Below are 19606 nucleotides of genomic sequence, written 5' to 3' on the forward strand. Positions count from 1 at the left end.
TTGTTTCAAGCTTTATCTGAATTGCATGTGGTGGTTAATCTTGCATCTTTCCATTCATGAAATTAAATAAGAGCTTCTTTGGGTTAAGTAAATACATTGTTTTTATTTGTGCTATATATTGTAACTGTCATAGGGATGGCTCAGCACCTAATCAAAAGGAAATAGTTCCAATGGAAATAATTTGGTTTTATTTTCTTGTCGTTCTAGGTAATTATTACAATATCAAAAATCTCCTAAATGAGGAAAGTATTCTTCTTTTTACTCAGATAAAAAGATGAAAGATGAAACAAAACCTAAACACATGTATATATAAGTTTGTACAGTTGTTGGGTCATTTTTCTTTGTAATTACCTGTGATGTTTTAAAATTAAAATTTTATTCAATTTTGTGAGTACTTGTATCAGATAAACATGTTCAGAATCTCATTGTGTTTTTGATTTTACCATGAATATATACATTGCTGTAGTGATGTCTAGATTTATCTTACCTTAATAACATGGAAGAATATGAAAATCACTGCTCCCACAGTGAAATATAGAACATTTCTTTGTCAGAAGAAATCTGATTAATAGATCATTCATTTTAAAAAAGTCTTTTCTATAATTAGCTTTAAATTACTAAGTCTTTCTGCAACAAACACAAATAAGACACTTAATTGAGACTTCTAGAGATAGATTATACTTCCTCAGAAATGAATGAGTAAAGAAATGAACACTTTCTCCAAAATCCACATTTCAAGCACTTCCAACAGTACATAGGTGCACTTGTTAGACATATTAACTGAGTACCCTAATGTGTGCTTAGAGCTACACAAAGTGTTTGGTATACAGAAACAAAGTATAGTTGTTTATAATCAAAGACAGAATTGGTGTTTTTAGTCTATATATAGAAAACAGCATAAAAAGCAATCTGTCAGACTGAGAAATTCTTTAATGTGTTGGAAACTCTAATTCATAAATTTGAGAATCTGCCTTTAAAAATTCACTGTCTCTTTCATGGAGTTGCTGAAGCTTTACCCTTGGGTTTCACACTAATTTCTCCAGCTCCTCTCTTGAGAGGAGAACGAGTTGGTGTAAAAGATCATTACAGAATAATCCAGGTTTTCCTTTTAATGGCACCAGAAGAACTAAAATTATGTAGAAAACTAAAGAGATTTGGAGAGAAAAATGGTTAAATGTCAGAAACAAATTGCTAGCAGAGCTATTCCTGAAATTATTCTCAATCTCATAGTAGTTCAAACACCTTAGTCCCATTTGTCAGTCATAATTTAGTAGTATGCTTTCAACTTTGCTTTTATTTAAAACAACAGAAACAATGGAAATGGTTTATTTTATATGTGAAGCTTTATGTCTCCTTGAGACGCTTCTCAGTTTGCTATACAAATAACCTTATCACGAGAGAAAGGGGTGTAATTGCTTTCTTGGGTGAAAAGATCTATAACTGAATGTGTTTTCATCTTTACCTAGATGGACTTAGAAAGCTTAGTGTCATGTTGCTCAGTCTTTTTTTTTTTATAGTTTATTTTTTAAATGTTACATTAAAAAAATATGAGGTCCCCATATACACTCCACCCCCCCTCCTCCCACATCAACAACCTCTCATCATCGTGGGACATTCATTGCATTTGGTGAATACATTTCAGAGCACCACATGGATAATGGTTTATATTGTAGTTTACACTCTCCCCCAGTCCAGCCAGTGGCAGGACATACAATGTCTGGCATCTGTCACTGCAGTATCACCCAGGACAACTCCAAGTCCTGAAAATGCCCACATCATATCTCCTCTTTCTTCTCCCTACCCTCAGCAGCTACTGTGGCCACTTTCTCCACATCAATGATACAATTTCTTCCATTACTAATCAAAATAGTTCCATAGTAGAATATCAGTAAGTCCACTCAAATCCTTAATCTATTCCTCCATCCTGTGGACCGTGGGATAGTTATGTCCTCGAGAAGGGGCTTCAATTTCACAGGGATGATGGATGCAATTCTGCTTGCAGTTGTAGGCACTCTTGGCTCCCTGGTGTGGTGGTTGACCTTCTTCACCTCCCTGTTAATTGCCTGGGTTAAGTCCAATAAACCAGAGGGTAGGAATTGCAAGTCTGCTGAGGCTCAGGGCCTGGCTGTCACATGGACAGTCCAGACATTCAGGTCTGAGTATACACCAACCCCAGCACCAAGCACAGGTCTGGTAAAAGTAACAGAAGAGGCATGTGTAGAAAGGTCATTTTTAATGGTTTGATATTTTAAGTAAAGCCTTTATTTTATTGATATAGGCATACAGTTAAATGCATCTTAAGTACTGTTCAGTTTATTTTGATAAATACATCTAACACATAAGTACCCCACAAAATTTGTCACCCCAGAAAATTCCTTCTTATTCTGTCCAAGTCAACTACTGCCAACCCAACTTCTGCCCTCAGTCAGGAAACCACTGTTTTGGTGTCTATCAGTGTAGATTAGTTTTCCTCCTCCTAGAATAGAACTATGTAATGGACTCAAAGTATATACTCTTTCGTTCAGCATAATTTATCCATGTTGCTGAGTGATACTTACATGATGTATCACAATTTGTTTCCCATTGATGGGCATTTGAGTTGTTTCCAGTTTTGGTCTGTTAAAGCTGTTATGAACATTTTTGTCATTTTTTTTTTTTAATGGACATATGTGCCCCTTTTTCTTAGGTTGGTACCTATGATGGAATTGCTGAGTTAAAGTATATGTGCACGTTAAATGTTTTTTGATTGTATCATTTTATACTCCCATCAGCCAATTCTGAGAATTATACTTGTTTTACATTTTTGCCAGCATTTAGTGTTGCCAGTCTTAAAATTAGCCATTCTGGTGGGTTCGAAATGATGTCTCATTGTGAAATTTTATCATTCAGTGAGGTTTACCTGTTCCTGAAAAGTAATGACCATCTATGTACTTTTTGGCCATTTGTGTATTTTTGTTTTTGTTCAAGTCTTTTTTTCCATTTAAAAAAATTAGATCATCCATCTTTTTTATTATTTAGTTGTAGAAATTCTTTATATTCTAAAGACAAGTTCTTTATCAGATACATGCATTGTGAAGATTTTCTCCCAGACTGGCTTGTGTTTTCTTTACTTAACATGGTATCTTTTTTTTTTTTTCCTTCTCCTGCCCCCCTTGTTTTGCACTTGCTGCCTGCTCTGTGTCCATTCACTGTATGTTCTTTCTTCTGTGTCTGCTTGTCTTTTTGTTTCTCTCTTTAGGAGGCACCGGGAATTGATCCTGGGACCTCTGGTGTGGGAGAGAGGCACTCAATTGCCTGAACCATCTCATCTCCCTGGTCTGCTACATCTCTCACTGTTCCCTGTGTCTCCCTTTCTTGCGTCATCTTGCTGTCCCAGTTGTCTGTGGTGCAGGCCGCCAGCTCTCCACAGTGTAGGCCAGCTTGCCTTCATCAGGAGGCCCCAGGAATCAAACCCGGGACCTTTCATATGAAAGATAGGAGCCCAATAGGCTAGAGCCACATCTGCTTCCCTTAACATGGTATCTTTGATGAATGAAAGTTAATATGAAGTGCAATTTATCTTTATTTGTTTTAAGAAACTTTCCTACCCCAATGTCAAAGATCTTTGTTTTAGTCTAAAAGCATTTTTAATTTTAGCTTTTATATTTAGATCTCTGTTACATTATAATTTTTTTGTATAGGGTGAGTTTGGAGGTCAAGGTTAGTTTTTTCCCCATATTGATAAGTAGTTCTAGTACCATTTGTTGAGGACATTTCTTTATTGAATCGTTTAGTTAGCTTGTCCAAAATCACATGTCCTACTTCTGGTTGACCAAGATGGCTGAGTAAGATACTATAGGGTTCCGTTCCTCCACAGATTCTTTAGCAAAAATTGGCAGAGCTATCTTCCTCAGAACTCTGGTAAACAAAGGGTTGCAGTAATTGGAAGTTGAGAGAATGGAAAAATAATTGCATGCAAACATAAATGAAAAGGGAGCTGAGGGAAGGACTTCTGAGAAGACAGATTAGGGAGATGCAGGGCTCACTCTTCCAAAAACAGGTAGTGGACAGGCGAAAACTGAAACATCTGCTCGAGGGCTCTGGAGACCAGGGTAATACAGTGCACCATCCAGGGAGGAGTGGAACAAAGAGAGTAAGGCGCTGTGGTGAAAAATGAGTAACTCGCTCAGCTGTGGCCCCTGAAGCCCATCTCCCCACCCACACCTGCATACTCTGCAATAAGGCAAGCAGCTTCATGGCCCAGTACTAATCCAGCTAGTTTAGACCACTGGACACTGCTGCTTTAGCCCTTCCCAGACAGGTGTTATAGTGCCATTGCTTCAACCTGTGTTAGAGGCAGAGCTGACAGGGTTAAAAATACCCTGCCTTCTTCAGGCTATGGGGAATAGGTTTCCAAAGAGCGTCATCTGCTGGGCAGGCCAGGAAGGTGCAGGCTCAGCCAAATGAAAGGTCTTTGACATCTTTCCTAATACTTTGCCAAGGGTCCTTTGGAACTGGTCTGCATTCTGCACCCACTGCATGGGTCCTTGCCCTGTATTGGCTGGGAAATACTAACGAACCAAGTGTCACAGATGAACCTTAACACAAACCCAACAACAACAATATTCTAGACAAAAGAAATCCAACTGTGGCAGTTTCAGATTACTTTATGAATCACCAAATGGGAAAGACTGCGGACTAATCCATTCCTGTAGGTGTGAGACTCTTTCAACTGGACTACATCAGTGAGGCATGATTCAGGTTGAGTTTCTGCCCTCTTGCTGGGTCTGATAAAAATGGAGACACAGGAAAAGGGACTGTCATATTTAATCCTGTCATGTGAGAGAAAGGACTCCCCAGTTTTGCCCACAGCTGAGCTGGAAGAAGAGAAGTCCCTGAGAGACTCAAAGAGCTGAGGCCTAGGGAGAGGTGAACTGTATACCTGATGGATTGCAGCTGAACTCGGGTGGAAAAAATGGAGCAGCTAAGACTGCAAAGAGACCTCAGCAGAGATCAGTGGCCATTTTGCCATGTGGCAACTGACTTTAGTGAGAAAGCACCTCTGATGCTGCCTTCATTTAGACATTTCAAGGACTTGTAACTAAGTTTTTACCCCAAATCTGCATTATAAAAGTCAACCCATTTCTGGTACTTTGCATCGGCAGCCCTTTCACAAACTAAAACACTGACCTTCAGATTAATTCCATCAAGATAATCAGATGCCCAAACATCAGCAAAAAATCTCAAGCTGTACTAAGAAACAGGAAGATGTAGCCCAGTCAAAGGAACAAATTAAAAAGTGAGAGGAGATAGAGAATTTGGAAGAACTAATCAAAAATGATCAAATCTAAATCAAGGAATTGAAGGAAAATATGGCTAAAGAGTCAAATATAATATTAAGAATGACACTGGGTGATCATAAAGAAGACTGAAAGAATGCAAAGAAAAATAACTTGTGGGACTGGAAGACACAATGGATGAGATGAAAAATACACTAAAGGCGTACAACAGCAGATTTGAACAGGCAGAAAAGATCAGTCAGCTAGAAGACAGGGCATCCAAAATTGAACAGCTAGGAGAAGAGGGAAAAGAACAATGTATGGGGTTTGAGGGAATTAAATGTCAGCATGAAGTGAAGAAATATGTCATGGAAGGAGAAAAGAAGAGAAAATGGGCAAAGGGAACATTTGAGGAAATAATGGCCCTGAATTTCCCAACTTTTAGGAGAGACATACATGTCCAGAAAGGCAACCTACTACAAACAGAATAAAGTTGAATCAAGACACATGCTAGTCAGACTGTCAGATGCCAAAGATAAAAATAGAATTCTGAAAACAGCAAGAGAGAAGTGATTTATCACATACAAGTGATGCTCAGAAAGATGAAGCGATGATTTCTCCCCAAAACCATGGAGGCAAGAAGGCAGGGGTATGGTATATTTACAATACTGAAAGAAAAACTGCCAGGAGAAATGTCATTATCTGGCAAAACTGTCCTTCAAAAATAAATGAGAGTTTAATGCAACCCCAATCAAAATTTGAACAGCTTACTTTACAGAAAAGGAAAAGAAAATTATCAAATTTATTTGGAATGTTAAGAGGCCGCAAATACCCCAAGAAATATGTTGAAAAAGAAAATGAAGTTGGAGAACTCTGACTTCCTGTCTTTAAAGCATATTACAAAGCTACAATGGTAAAAACCACAAGGTACTTGTGTAAAGGATAGACATTTTGACCAATGGAATGGAATTAAGAGTTCAGAAGGGCCTAACATCTATGGTCAATTGGTTTTTGACAAGGCTGTCAAGTTCACTTCAGTGTAGCTGAACTGTGTTTTCAACAGATGGTGCTGGGAGAACTGGATATCCGTATCTGAAAGAAAGAATACCCTTATCTAACACCAAAAAACAAACCTCAAAATGGATCAAAGAACTATAAAAGCTAGAACCATGAAACCAAAGAAAATGTGGGAAAGTCTTTAAGAGCTTGTGGTATGTGATAGTTTTGTAAAACCACACCCAAAACACAAGCAGTAAAAGACAAAATAGGTAAACTGGACCTCCTCAAAACTGAATACTTTTGACCTCAAATGACTGTCAAGAAGGTGAAAAGGCAACCTGCTGAATGGGAGAAAATATTTGGAAACCACGTGTGATGGTTAGGCTAATGCTTCAACTCTGTCAGGTAATGACTCCCAGTTTGATTAAACAAGCACTTGGTTAATAGTAATGCAAGGACATTTCATGGACTTTATCAGTGAGCTGATCACATAGGTGACTGGTTACATTTACAATCAACTGAGGAGATTGCCATCAACAGGGAGAGGTATCTATCCAGTCAGTTGAAGGTCTTAAAAGGAAAAGTGATTTCAGCAGAGAGAATCTCCATCTCTACTTGAGATAGCCAGCATCTCCTGAGGAATTCAATGAGAACCTTCATCTCAGTCCCTGGCTTGCACCTTGCCTTATGGAATTTTAACTTGTGCATCCCCAACAGTCATGTGAGACAATTTTATAAAATCTCATACTGTTTTGTTTTTTTTTTTAAAGATTTATTTTTATTTATTTAATTCCCCTCCCCTCCCCCGGTTGTCTGTTTTCTGTGTCTTTTTGCTGCGTCTTGTTTCTTTGTCCGCTTCTGTTGTCGTCAGCGGCACAGGAAATGTGGGTGGCGCCATTCCTCGACAGGCTGCTCCTTCCTTCGCGCTGGGCGGCTCTCCTTACGGTGTGCACTCCTTGCACTCCTTGCACGTGGGGCTCCCCTACGCGGGGGACACCCCTGCGTGGCAGGGCACTCCTTGCGCGCATCAGCACTACGCATGGGCCAGCTCCACACGGGTCAAGGAGGCCCGGGGTTTGAACCGCAGACCTCCCATGTGGTAGACGGACACCCTAACCAACTGGGCCAAAGTCCGTTTCCCAATCTCATACTGTTTATAGATCTTTTTGGTCAGTACTGTTTCCCTAGAGAACTCTGACTAATGCATCGCATATCAAATAAGGGTTAAATTTCCAGGATATATAGAAAGATCAAAATAAAAAGATAAGCAACTGATTAAAAAATATCTAGGATATATAGAGAGATCACAACAAAAAGATAAGCAACCCAATTTAAAAATGGACAGAAAGCTTGAATAGACATTTTTTCCAAAGAGGAAATACAAATAGTTAAAAAGCCCAAGAAAAGATATTTGATGTCAGTAGTTATTAAGGAAATTAAAAACTGCAGTGAGATATCATTTCACACCTTATAGATAGTCATTATTAAAAAAAAAAATGCTGGAGAAGATGTGGAGACTTAGGAACACTCCTTCATTGTTAGGGAGGTAGAATGGGGCATCCCCTGTGGAAGACAGTTTGGTGGTTCCCCAGGAAGCTATATAGAACTGTATGATATGGCAACCCAACTACTAGGCATATATTCAGAAGAACTGAAAGCATGGATGCAAACTAACATTTGCACTCCAGTGTTCATAGTGGCATTATTCAAACTTGCTAAAAGATTGAAACAACTCATGTCCATCAACTGATGGATGGGTAAACAAATGTGGTATATACATACAATGGAGTATTCAGCTTAAGAAGAAATGACATTGGAATGTATATGGCAACATGGATGAACCCTGAGGACATTATGGTAAGTGAAATAAGCCAGACACAAAAGGAAAAGTATTGTATGGTTTCGTATAAACTAATTACAATGAGTAAATTCATGGAGTTAAAATCTAAAGTATAGGTTACCAGGAGGTAAAATGAGGGTTCAGAAAGGGGAGCTGATAATGTATGTAGAATTTTTAATAAGGCTGAATGTAAATGTTTGGAAAGAAATTGAGTATATTGTGAGTATAATTAACAGTATTGATTTATAGATGTGATTCTGGTTAAAAAGGGAGTCTAGGATTGTAAATGTCAGTAGAAGGAAGGATAAACTTGAGACTGTATAGCATAATAAACCAGTGGTGGATGAGGGATAGTGTTAATAGTACAAATACAAGATTGTTCTTCCCTGAACTAGAGCAAGCCTACATCGCTATTACAATATTAATAATATGGAGACATATGGAAAAACACAACTAATGAAAATTGTGGATTAAGGTTGAGTAGTGAAAATGTTCTAAAATTGGTAATTAATGCACAAATCTGTGCTTATGCTGAGAGCCATTGTGTGTTTCTTTTGGGTAGATTGTACCAAAATGGGACTATATAACACAATGAACCCTGTTGTGGATAATGGTCTGTGGTTAATATTACAAATATAAGAATGTTGTTTCATGAACTATAATAAATGTATGTATAGTCAACCAAAGGAGTGCTGATGCAAAGTGCCAGAAATCTGTTGGCTTTTATAAAAGGTATTTATTTGGGGTAGAGGCTTACAGTAACAGGGCCATAAAGCAAAAGTTATATCTCCCACCAAAGACTGTTGGCATGTGTTGGAACAAGATGGCTGTCAGTCTCTGTAAGGGTTCAACCTTTCTCTTCCTCCTAAGACTCCTTGGTCCCAGCTCCCTCCGACCTCACCTGTAGGCTAGCATAAGGTTTATCTCTCTCCCTTGGGCTCGTTTCCTGGGCTTTCTCAGCTGTTCAGGCTTCTGTCTCTTCAGCTTCAAATTATCCAGCGAATGGCTCATCTCTCTCCCTGGGGCTCCAGTGTCCAAAGCTAAACTCTCTGTATTCTGTTTCTCTGTGTGTTTACCTCTCTGTATTCTGTTTCTCTGTGTGTTTACCTCTATGTAAGAGTCTGTTTTATTCCCACCAAGGGGTATGGACTCAACCCTGCATGCCCTAATGATGTGGTCAAATAAAAGCCCCAATCTTGATTTAATAAAGTAAAAGTGAAACCTTTGAGTCTAATGCGATCTAATATGCCCAGAGGAACAGATTGGTTCACAAAACAGTCTAATGTCTATTTTTGGAATTCATAAGCAATACAAAACTGCTACAATGTACATTACTATTAAAGAAACCAGACACAAAGTACTACATATTCTATGATTCCAGTTATATAAAATGTAAATATAAATAAATTTATAGGGACAGAATTAGGTTACTGGTTATGTAGAGCTGGCAAATGATAGAAGGACTGAGAGGTGACAGAGAAGTTTATGCCCTGTCAGCCAGGGACTACTGCTCTAAGAAGCAGGAAGTAACTACAGAAGAATAACCATTGTCACTCAGCACCCACTTAAGAATAAGGGTGTGAACTCTCTGAGTGGGGAGTTGAGGCAGGTTAGTATAGTGAAAGGGGGAAGGCGGCTGGCCTGGCAGACAACATTGCTGACAGACAACATGGCCATGAGACCCTACTGAGACCTTGACCTCGACCTTGAGGCCCCAATTGGGACACTTTCTGGGGCTGAAGTGAGGCCCTGGATATTCCAAACAGGCCTCACCATTGGCCCCCACCATTGTTGGGGTAACCAATAGCAGCTGGGGTCCCTCCCTTTAGCATTGGCAAGGGGAAGGATAATTAATAGTTTAAAAGTGACCACAGAAGCCAAAATTCTCCCTGCCTAGAGGGGTTCCCACCAAATCTTGGTGGGTATGTCCATCCTCTCTCATTTCTCAGCAAGCTTTGTTCTTTTCCTCCATTTCCCAAGAAATTCTTTTTACTAGTCTAACTTAAAAAAAAAAAAAATTAAACATGTTTGTCCTTAAAATACTTTAAGAAGGAGAAAAGACAGCTTATTCAATGGGGGAAAATTTTCAGAAACTACATATTCAAGGAAGCAGTCATGGCTCAACTGATAGAGCGTCCACCTATCATATGAAGGATCAAGGGTTCAAACCAAGGACCTCCTGACCTGTGTGGTAAGCTGGCCCACACGCAGTGCTGCTGCATGCAAGAAGTGCTGTGCCATGCAGGGGCGCCCCTGCATAGGGATGCCCCCTACACAAGGAGTGCACCCCAGAAGGAGAGCTGCCCTGAATGAAAAAAGTGCAGCCTGCCCAGGAGTGGTGCCACACACGGAGTACTGATGCAGCAAGATGATGCAACCAAAAGGAGACAGTTTCCCAGTGCTGCCAGATAATGCAAGCGGATGCAAAAAAATCCCACAGCGAATGTACACAGCAGACAACAGGGTGGGGCGGGGGTTGGGGGGGAGGGGGAGGGGAGAGAAATAAATAAAATAAATCTTAAAAAAAAAAACCTACATATCAGTAAGGGTTCAATCTCCATGTTATATAAAGAGACCATACAACTCAAAGACAAGCTATTCCATTTAAAAATGAGCAAAAGACTTGAAAAGATTTTTCCAAAGAAGAAATACAAATAGCCAAAAAGCACATGAAAATATGCTCACCATCACTAGCTAGGAAATGAAGATGAAAATGACAATGAGATATAATTTCTCACCTTACAGAGTGATCATTATTAAAAAAACAACAAAAGAAAAGTACAAGTGCTGGAGAGAATGTGGGGAAATGGGAACATGCCTTCACTGTTGATAGGAATGTAATATGGTGCAGTCTCTGTGGAGAACGGTTTGGCAGTTCCTCAGGAAGCTAAATATAGAATTGCCATTTTGATCCTGCAATCCCATTACTAGGAATATATTCAGAAGAACTGAAAGCAAGGATGCAGGGATTTGCATAATGATGTTCATCGTGGCACTATTCACAATTGCTAAAAGGTAGAAACAACCCAAGTGTTCAACCAATGAATGAATGAACAAAATATGGTATATCCATGTGATGAAATACTGTTTAGCTTTAAGAAGAAATGGTTTTGGGATGCATATGACATGGATGAACCTTAAGGACATTATGTTGAGTGAAATAAGCCAAACACAAAAGGACACATGTTATATGGTCTCACTAATACTAACTAAATACAATGAGTAAAACTCTAGAGTATAGGTAATGAAGAGATAGAATTTCTGTTGAGAAGGGGAGCTGATATTGAATGTATGTAGAATATTTAGTAAGGAGGACTGTAAATGTGGGAAGATTGCTAGAGTTGATCGTAATACATTATAGTGAGTATAATCAACACTGCTGATTTAAATGTTATTATGGCTGAAAGGGTTTATCTAGGAAGATTAATGTCAATTGAAAGAAACCTAGAGGATAATCTGGGGACTGCATAACAGTGATAATGGTGGATGATGATTGTGACTAGTAGTACAAATATAAGAATATTCCTCAATTTTAAGGTGTTAAGAATATGGAGATACACTTGAAAAATATAATTAATATAAGTGTAGACTATAGTTAACAGTAACATTTTTACAGCAATCACAAAGGAAGTACTATATCAATGCTAAGGGTCAATAATGGGGGTGTATAAGGGTAAGAGACTTTACCTTTTTGAGTAATGAAAATGTTCTGAAGTTGACTGAGATTATGACAGCACAACTCAGTGATGAAACTGAGACCCACTTACAATACTCTTTGGGTGGATTGTACAAGGCAGGGAACCATATAATGCTGTGAGCCCCATGGTGAATGATGTACATTCATTCATTACTTATACATTCACTACTCATGGCTAGGAGTACAATATGAGAAAGCTCTCTCATGAACTATAACAAATATACAATATTAATACATGGTGTTAATAATAGGATCATTTGTGGGAAAATACACCAAATATACGCTATGAACTAAAAATAGCAGTAATATTATGACATTACTTTCATCACTTGTAACAAATGTGTCACAACAAGGTAAGGCATTGGTGATTATGTATGTGAATCCTGCATGATAATTCATGATTATTTTAACTCACAACTTCTGAAAAAAAGTGGGAAAAATTATCAGGTGTAGGCCTGTTTGTCATGGGGCAAAATTCCCCTCTGGCTGTGGACTTGTGAAACTTAGAAAAAGTTACCTGTTACCAATACACAAGGGATGAACAGTTGAAGAACAAATGTTTCCACTGCCATAGGGAGAAATTGGGAGGAAATAAGTGGTCCCAAACAGTTCTGCAAACCCGAAGGGCATACTTCATTTGATTTCGAAGTCTGAGACTCATCTATAGATCAATGTCTTCTCCTTGGGGCCTCATGTAATTGCAGCTCCACCCTTTCCAATGGCTTGCACAGGGACCATATTCTTGGCCTAACCCTCATCAAGTACCCGGGTGGTAGCTGAAGTCTAGTCCTAACTTTCTGAGAACACTGGGGTGATGGTCAAACTCTCCCCAATCTTCAGGGTACAGTCTCAACCCCCTCAGAACAGCGAGGTGATGGTCAAACTCTCCCCAATACCCTGGGAATATGCCCCCACCCTCTCTGAAGCCTGGGGTGGTCACACTCTTCTTGACAACAGGGAGGAAGACCTGTCCTTTTCAAGTGCTGGGGCATATTCACCCTTTCCACATGCGTGAATGGGTCCTCTCTCTGAGAAGATGCCTTCAGTCCAGACCTCAGCTAACATAGTTCTACTTTTGAAGTCATTTTTCCTTCAGTCTCTCCCTTTTAGTCCAGTTTAGCAGTGGTTCCATTCTTATGGATCTCACAAAACACTCCATCATTTTATATGAAGCCCAGAGGGCCCCTGACAATCAGATAATAAGGTTTGCCACATATCCTTACTGGATAACTGCATTTCCAATCTGATTTGCAAGGAAATGACTGACTAGTTCAATCTTTACCTGGGGTACTATTCTCTGGGGATTCATTTTCTGGACACTGAAAAATTTCCAAACCATCAATTTATATATATATATTTTTATCCAGGATTTCAGTTCTCAGCTTATCGCTTTCCCATTGCATTTTACTGTAAGCTGCAAGGAGAAGCCAGGCGGCACTTTCCACATTTAGTTTGGAACTTTCCTCAGCTAAATATCCAAGCACATCACTTTCAAATTTTGCCTTACATCCAACATCAGAACACAATTTTGGGGGGAAGTGGATTATCCCAGTGGCTAGGGCGTCCGTCTACCACATGGGATGTCTGCGGTTCAAACCCCGGGCCTCCCTGACCTGTGTGGGGCTGGCCCATGTGCAGTGCTGATGTGCGCAAGGAATGCCGTGCCAGCAGGGGTGCCCCCGCATAGAGGAGCCTCACGTGCAAGGAGTATGTCCCATAAGGAGAGCCACCCAGCGTGAAAGAAAGTTTAGCCTGCCCAAGAATGGCGCGGCACATGCAGAGAGCTGATGCAGCAAGATGACGCAACAAGGAGAGACACAGAGTCCCATGCCGCTGACAACAACAGAAGTGGGCAAAAGAAGAGCATGCCACAAATGGACACAGAGAACAGACAACTGGGGTGGGGCAGGGGAGGAGAGAGAAACAAATTTAAAAAAAAAGAAGGAATACGTTTAAAAAAAAGACATAATTTTGCCAAATTCTCTGCCACTTTAAAACAAAGGTCAACTTTTTTTCCAGTTTGCAATGACACATTCATCATTTTAAATACCCTTAGTGTCCATATTTCTACCAATAGTCTCTTCAAAGCAATCTAGGCCTTTTCTTTCAAGCATCTCACAATTCTTCCAAAATCTACCCTGTACCCATTTAAAGAACCATTTCCATATTTTTTGTATTTGCCATCACAGCACCCACTTTCCTTGTACCAAATTCTGGTTTAGTTTACTAAGGCTTCCATAGCAATATACCTACCAGAAATGGGTTGGATTTTACAATGGGGATTTATTAACTTAGAAGCTTATAGTTCTGAGGGTGAGAAAAAAGTCCAAATCAAGGCATCAGGTGATACTTTCTCCCTGAAGATTGCTCCAGGTGATCCTGCATTCCTTTGCACATGGCAGCATTTGCTGGTTTCTGCCTTAACCTCGGCTCCATTGCTTTCAGCTTCTGACTGCTCCATCTGTGCCTTTCTTTCTCAGTTTCTGTGGGTTCTTCCCTCTTTCCTCTATCTTTATCCTGTTTATAAAGGACCAGTAAGAGGATTAAGACCCACCCTGGTCATGTCTGGTGAAGTAATATAATCAAAGACCCTTATCAGAAGTAATTTTAATCATTAGGTTCCACCTATAATAGGTCTCCACCCACAGGAATGGATTTGATCTAAGAACATGATATTTTCTGGGGTACATACAGTCTCAAACTACTATGGAGGTTTTCTTTTTGTAAAAATGAAATGTTCTAAAATTGGTTGTGGTGAAGAAAACACAACTCTGATTATTTTGAAAGTCATTGATTGTACATTTTGGATGGATTTTATGGTGTTTTAGTTTGCTAAATGGCTGCTAATGCAAAGTATCAGAAATGGGATGGCTTTTATAAAGGGTATTTATTTGGAGTAAAAGCTTACAGTTCAAGACTGTGAAAGTCCAAATCAAGGCATCATCAGAGATGCTTTCTCACCAAAGTCAGCTACTGTTTGTCTTGGTGTTGTTACCAAATGGTGAAATAAGATGGCTGCTAATCTCTGTGAAGGTTTCTACCTTTCCCTGCAGAACCTATCATCTCTTGGAGTTCAACTGTGAGTAACCAGGCATAGGACTTGTATCTTTCTTGGCCTCTGTGATGGTTCAGCTATTGTGTTAACTCAGCCAGGTAATCGTGTCCAGTTGTTTGGTCAAGAAAGCACTGGCCTAATTATAATACAAGGGCATTTATGGACTTTATTCACCATTGACTTTATTGCAGTGGTAAATCATAGATAGCTGGTTATAATTACATCAATTGGGGAAATTGCCATTAGCAATGAGTGACACTTAACACAATCATTGAATGCCTTCAAAGGGGAAGTGATTCCAGCATTGAGAAAGAATTTCCCAGCTCATCTTTGGACAGCCAACATCTCCCAGAACTCATCAAGAACCTTCATTGGACCTTCATTGCAGCCCCTGGTTGCAGTCTGCCTGTGGAACCTGGACTTGTGCATCCCCATAGCTACATGAGAGACTCTCATAGAATTGCATACTATTGACAGATATCTCTTGTTGATTCTGTTTCCCTAGAGAACCCTGACCAGTACAGTCTCCTATATCTGTCTTGGCTGTTCCACTCTCTTCCAAAGTTCATCTGTAAGCTATTAGGCATATAGCAGGGCTAGTTTCATCTTGAGGTGCTTTGTGGGCCCAAACTCATTGAGCCTATTGGGGACTTTTGTTTTCCAATAGTCCTCTTTCACATTGCAGAATGAAATATGCCAGCTTCCTTTTCTTGTGTCTGTCTCTCCATGTGTCTGTTTATATCAGACCCAGCAAGGGGGCAGAGGCTTAACCTGAGTCACACTTCACCAGCATAGTTCAATCAGAAGCCCTAAAGCAATCTTACCAAGTAATCTAATCAAAGTCCCCTCAACTGAATTCAATCAAAGGGTATTACACCCAGAGAAATAGACTATTTACAAATATAATCTTTCTCACTTTGGGATTCATAAAATAATCTCAAAGTGCCACATAGGATGTTTGAATAAACAGGTTTTTAAAAGAGAATAAAACATAATTCAATGGGAAAAGAATGTACACCTGATGCCAAGATTAAAGAAAAAGTTAGCTGACATAATTATACTAATATCAGATATAATAGACATTAAGCCAAACTGTTAAGAGGGGTAAAAATTGTCACTATATACTGATAAAAGTGTCAATTCAACAGGAATACATAACAATTATGAATATATATGCACATAAATGCAAAGCCCCAAAATATATGAAGCAAATAATCACAGGTTTAAAGGGAGATATAGACAGCTCTGTATTCATAGACTTCAATACACCAATTTCAATGATGGGTAGAAATTAAGACAGAATATCAATAAGGACATAGACTTGAGTGATGCTATTAAACAATAAGGTCTATCAGAAATATACAGAACACTTCAACCAAAACTGCAGAATACACATTCTTCTCTCTTGCATATGGGTCATTCTCCTAGGTCATGAAACAAGTTTCAGTTAATTTAAAAATATTTAAATCATACAATGTATCTTCTGTAATCACAATGGAATGATGCTAGAAATCATTACTGGAGTACTAGAATATTCACAAATATGTCAGAATTAAATGACATACTTTTAAACAGCCAGTGGGTCAGTGAAGAAATCACAAGCAAAATTAGGAATATCTTGAGGAAATGAAAATGAAAACACAAGACCAAAATTTGTGGTCTTGTGTGCAAAAGCAGTGTTGGGAAGGAAATTCGTAACTCTAAATATTTACATTAAAAAAGAATGATCTCAATTAAGAGACCTAACCTTACAGTTGGAGGATCTGGAAAAAAAGAACAAACTAAATTCAAAGGAAGCAGAAGGAAGGAAATAAACAAGATTAGAGCAGATAATAGAGAATAAAAAACAATGGAATCCCTATGCCCCCATCTTATCTCTTCCCTGTACAACTACTTACCTCCACTTTATCATAGATTTCACCCATGTAGGTGTCAACTCACAACTCTCTCCCCCACCCCCAATTTCCTGTAAGCCTATCATCCATTATCCAGCTCTCTGAGACAGCTTGGTTTGCTTATTTCATATCAGAGAGGTCATGTAGTATTTGTCCTTCAATGCCTGGCTTGCTCCACTCAACGTAAGGGCCTCAAGATTATCCATGTTATCCCATGTGTTTGTACTGTATTCTTTCTTACAGCTGAGTAGTATTCCATTGTATGTATATACCACATTTTCTTTTTCATTCATCTTTTGATGGACATTTTGGTTGATTCCAACTTTTGGCAATAGTGAATAATGCTGCTATGAACATTGTTGTGCATAATCGGTTTGTGTCCTTGTTTTCAGTGCAGGGAGAGGGAAGAAGAGATGTGATGTGGGGGCGTCTTCTGGACTTGAAGTTGTCCTAAATGATATTGCAGGGACACATGCTGGACATTGTATACCCTGCCATAACTCACTGAATGAACTGGGGGAGAGTGTAAACTACAATGTAAACTATAATCCATATGGTGCAGCAGTGCTCCAAAATGTATTCACCAAATGCAATGAATGTGCCACAATGATGAAGGAGGTTGTTGATGTAGAAGTGGGGGGGGGGGGGGCGGGGTTGTGAGGTAAATAGGAATCTCTTATATTTTTTAATGTAACATTTTTTTGTGATCTATGTATCTTTAAAAAAAAGGACAATTCCTCCCATGGCCCACTGGGTGGAATGTGGGAGAGTGTGGGCTATGATGTGGACCATTGACTGTGAAGTGCAGCGGTGCTCAGAGATGTATTCACTAAATGCAATGAATGTCTTGTGATGATGGAGGAGACTGTTGTTATGGGAGGAGGAGTGGGGTGAGGGGGTTGGGGGGTATATGGGGACCTCATATTTTTTGAATGTAATATTAAAAAAATAAAGACAAAAAAAAATAAAAAATTAAAAAACCAAAAAAAAAAGACAATTAAAAAAAGATTCTACAGGCCTCTTAAGATGCTGTCATTCATTCAAATGTCCATATGATATAATCACCAATATACTGTTGCTATTATAATTTTGAATAGTTTTGTATTAGATTAATTAAGAATACCAATAATTCATTTTGCCTTCACTTTTTTTTTTTCTCTGAAGCTCTTTTTGTCATATAATTTTATGATCTATATCATTTTTTCTTCTCTTTGAACAACTTCTTTTAACATTTCTTGCAAAGTAGGTTTCCTGGCAACAAATTACTTCAGTTTTTGTTTGTCAGAGAAAGTCTTTATCCTTCAGTTTTGAAGAATAATTTTGCTGAATGTAAAATTCTAGATTGATATTTTTATTTCATTCAACACTTGAAATATTTCACTCCACTCTCTTCTTCATTACATGGTTTCTGATATCTGCTTTAATTCTTATCCTTGTTTTTCTATAAATAAGGTATCCTTTCTTGCTTTTTCAAAGATATTTTTTCTTTGTGTTTGGTTTTGTACAGGTGGGATATGATATGACTAGGTGTAGGATTTTTTGGTTATGTCCTTGTTGTTTGAGGTTCCTGGATTTGTAGTTTGGAAACTGTCATTAATTTTTGGGAAATTATGACTATTTTTACCTGAAATATTTCTTCTGCTCCATTCCATCTGTTTTCTCTTCCTGGTATTCGAGTTATTCATATACTATACCTTTTGTCATTACCTCATAGTTTCCTGATATTTCATTGCTTTTTTTTTTCATTCTGTTTGTTCTTTGTATTTCAGTTGACTTATATATCTTCAAGCTCACTGTATCTTTTCTCTACCATATTCAGTCTATTAATGAGTCCCTTAAAGGCAGTTTTCTTTTCTATTACTGTGTTTTTGACTTCTAGCATTTCTTTTTTATTCTTTTTGGAGTTTCCACCTGTCTTGACATTTCCCATCTGTATTTACATGTTGACTACTTTTTCTATTAGATGATTGAGCATAATAATTATAGTTCTTTTATATTCCTTGTCTGATAATCCTCAAATCAGTATCATATATATGTTTGTTTTGTCTCTTCAGACTGATTTTTTTTTCCCCTTTTATCATGCCTTAAAATTTTTGTTGAAAGCTGGTCATGATGTGTCAGGTGATTTGACTGATTACTGATGTAATTTGGCTTTCTAAAAGGTTTTATTTTCATCTGCCTAGGATATGTGCTGTTTTTAAATTCTGCTTTAGCTCTAGTCACCAGGGGTTTCAGCTTACTCTAGTATCTTTGTTTAATACTGATCTTTAAAATTGATTTTGTCTAAAGTGTTTCTTAAAAATTGGCATGAAATAAATGCCTGCTACTGTTACTGCCTTTTTTTGAAGGAGGCACAAATTTTGATCTGCCTTTTAATGTAGTCAGTCACTTTTCTGGTGTTTTTTATTTATGTTTTCCTGATAAGGTATTTGAAGGAATAGTAAATGCTGATACCAGTCATTCATAAAACTTTAAATAACTAAGATGGTGAGTTTCTCAATGACTTTAAAACTCCATTTAAATATGCGGCTGTTGAGAATCTACTACAGTGTATTTTGTTATACTTTTAATCTCAAATATTCACTGTGTACATCCTGGAAAAAATTCAAATGGTCCATGTAGTTGGGCCTTCCATTCCATACCTATGACTTAAAGAGTATACGGAATGAGGTGTGAATCTGTTTTTTTTTTTGTTGTTGTTGTTGTTCTAGTGTAGGCATCTCATTGTTCTATGTGATTCTACTGTATGAAAAACATATTTTTAGTAAATCATTAATAATAATTGCTAACTGATCCAGTTTTCCATTGCTAGGCATAAACAGCAACTATTTTTATAATGTTTATTGATTTTATGAGTCATGG

General features: G+C 38.3%; 1 protein-coding gene across 6 annotated transcripts in view; it reads left to right on the top strand.

Annotated features, from left to right (window-relative positions):
• The window catches only part of CENPC (centromere protein C), a 151681-nt gene that overhangs the window by 106452 nt on the left and 25623 nt on the right, over positions 1 to 19606 (top strand). For 3 of the 6 annotated variants that reach the window (XM_004466867.5, XM_058297674.2, XM_071216221.1), the window contains one exon: positions 208 to 391. The exons of the other annotated variants lie outside the window; for them this stretch is intronic. In XM_004466867.5, coding sequence (XP_004466924.2) covers positions 208 to 278 — 71 coding nt within the window. In that variant the 3' untranslated portion in view covers positions 279 to 391. Of the gene's footprint in view, positions 1 to 207; positions 392 to 19606 lie in introns of those variants that run through there. 6 annotated transcript variants of the gene reach the window in all.

Source organism: Dasypus novemcinctus, chromosome 1 (genome assembly GCF_030445035.2).
Source record: "Dasypus novemcinctus isolate mDasNov1 chromosome 1, mDasNov1.1.hap2, whole genome shotgun sequence".
NCBI lineage: Eukaryota > Metazoa > Chordata > Mammalia > Cingulata > Dasypodidae > Dasypus > Dasypus novemcinctus.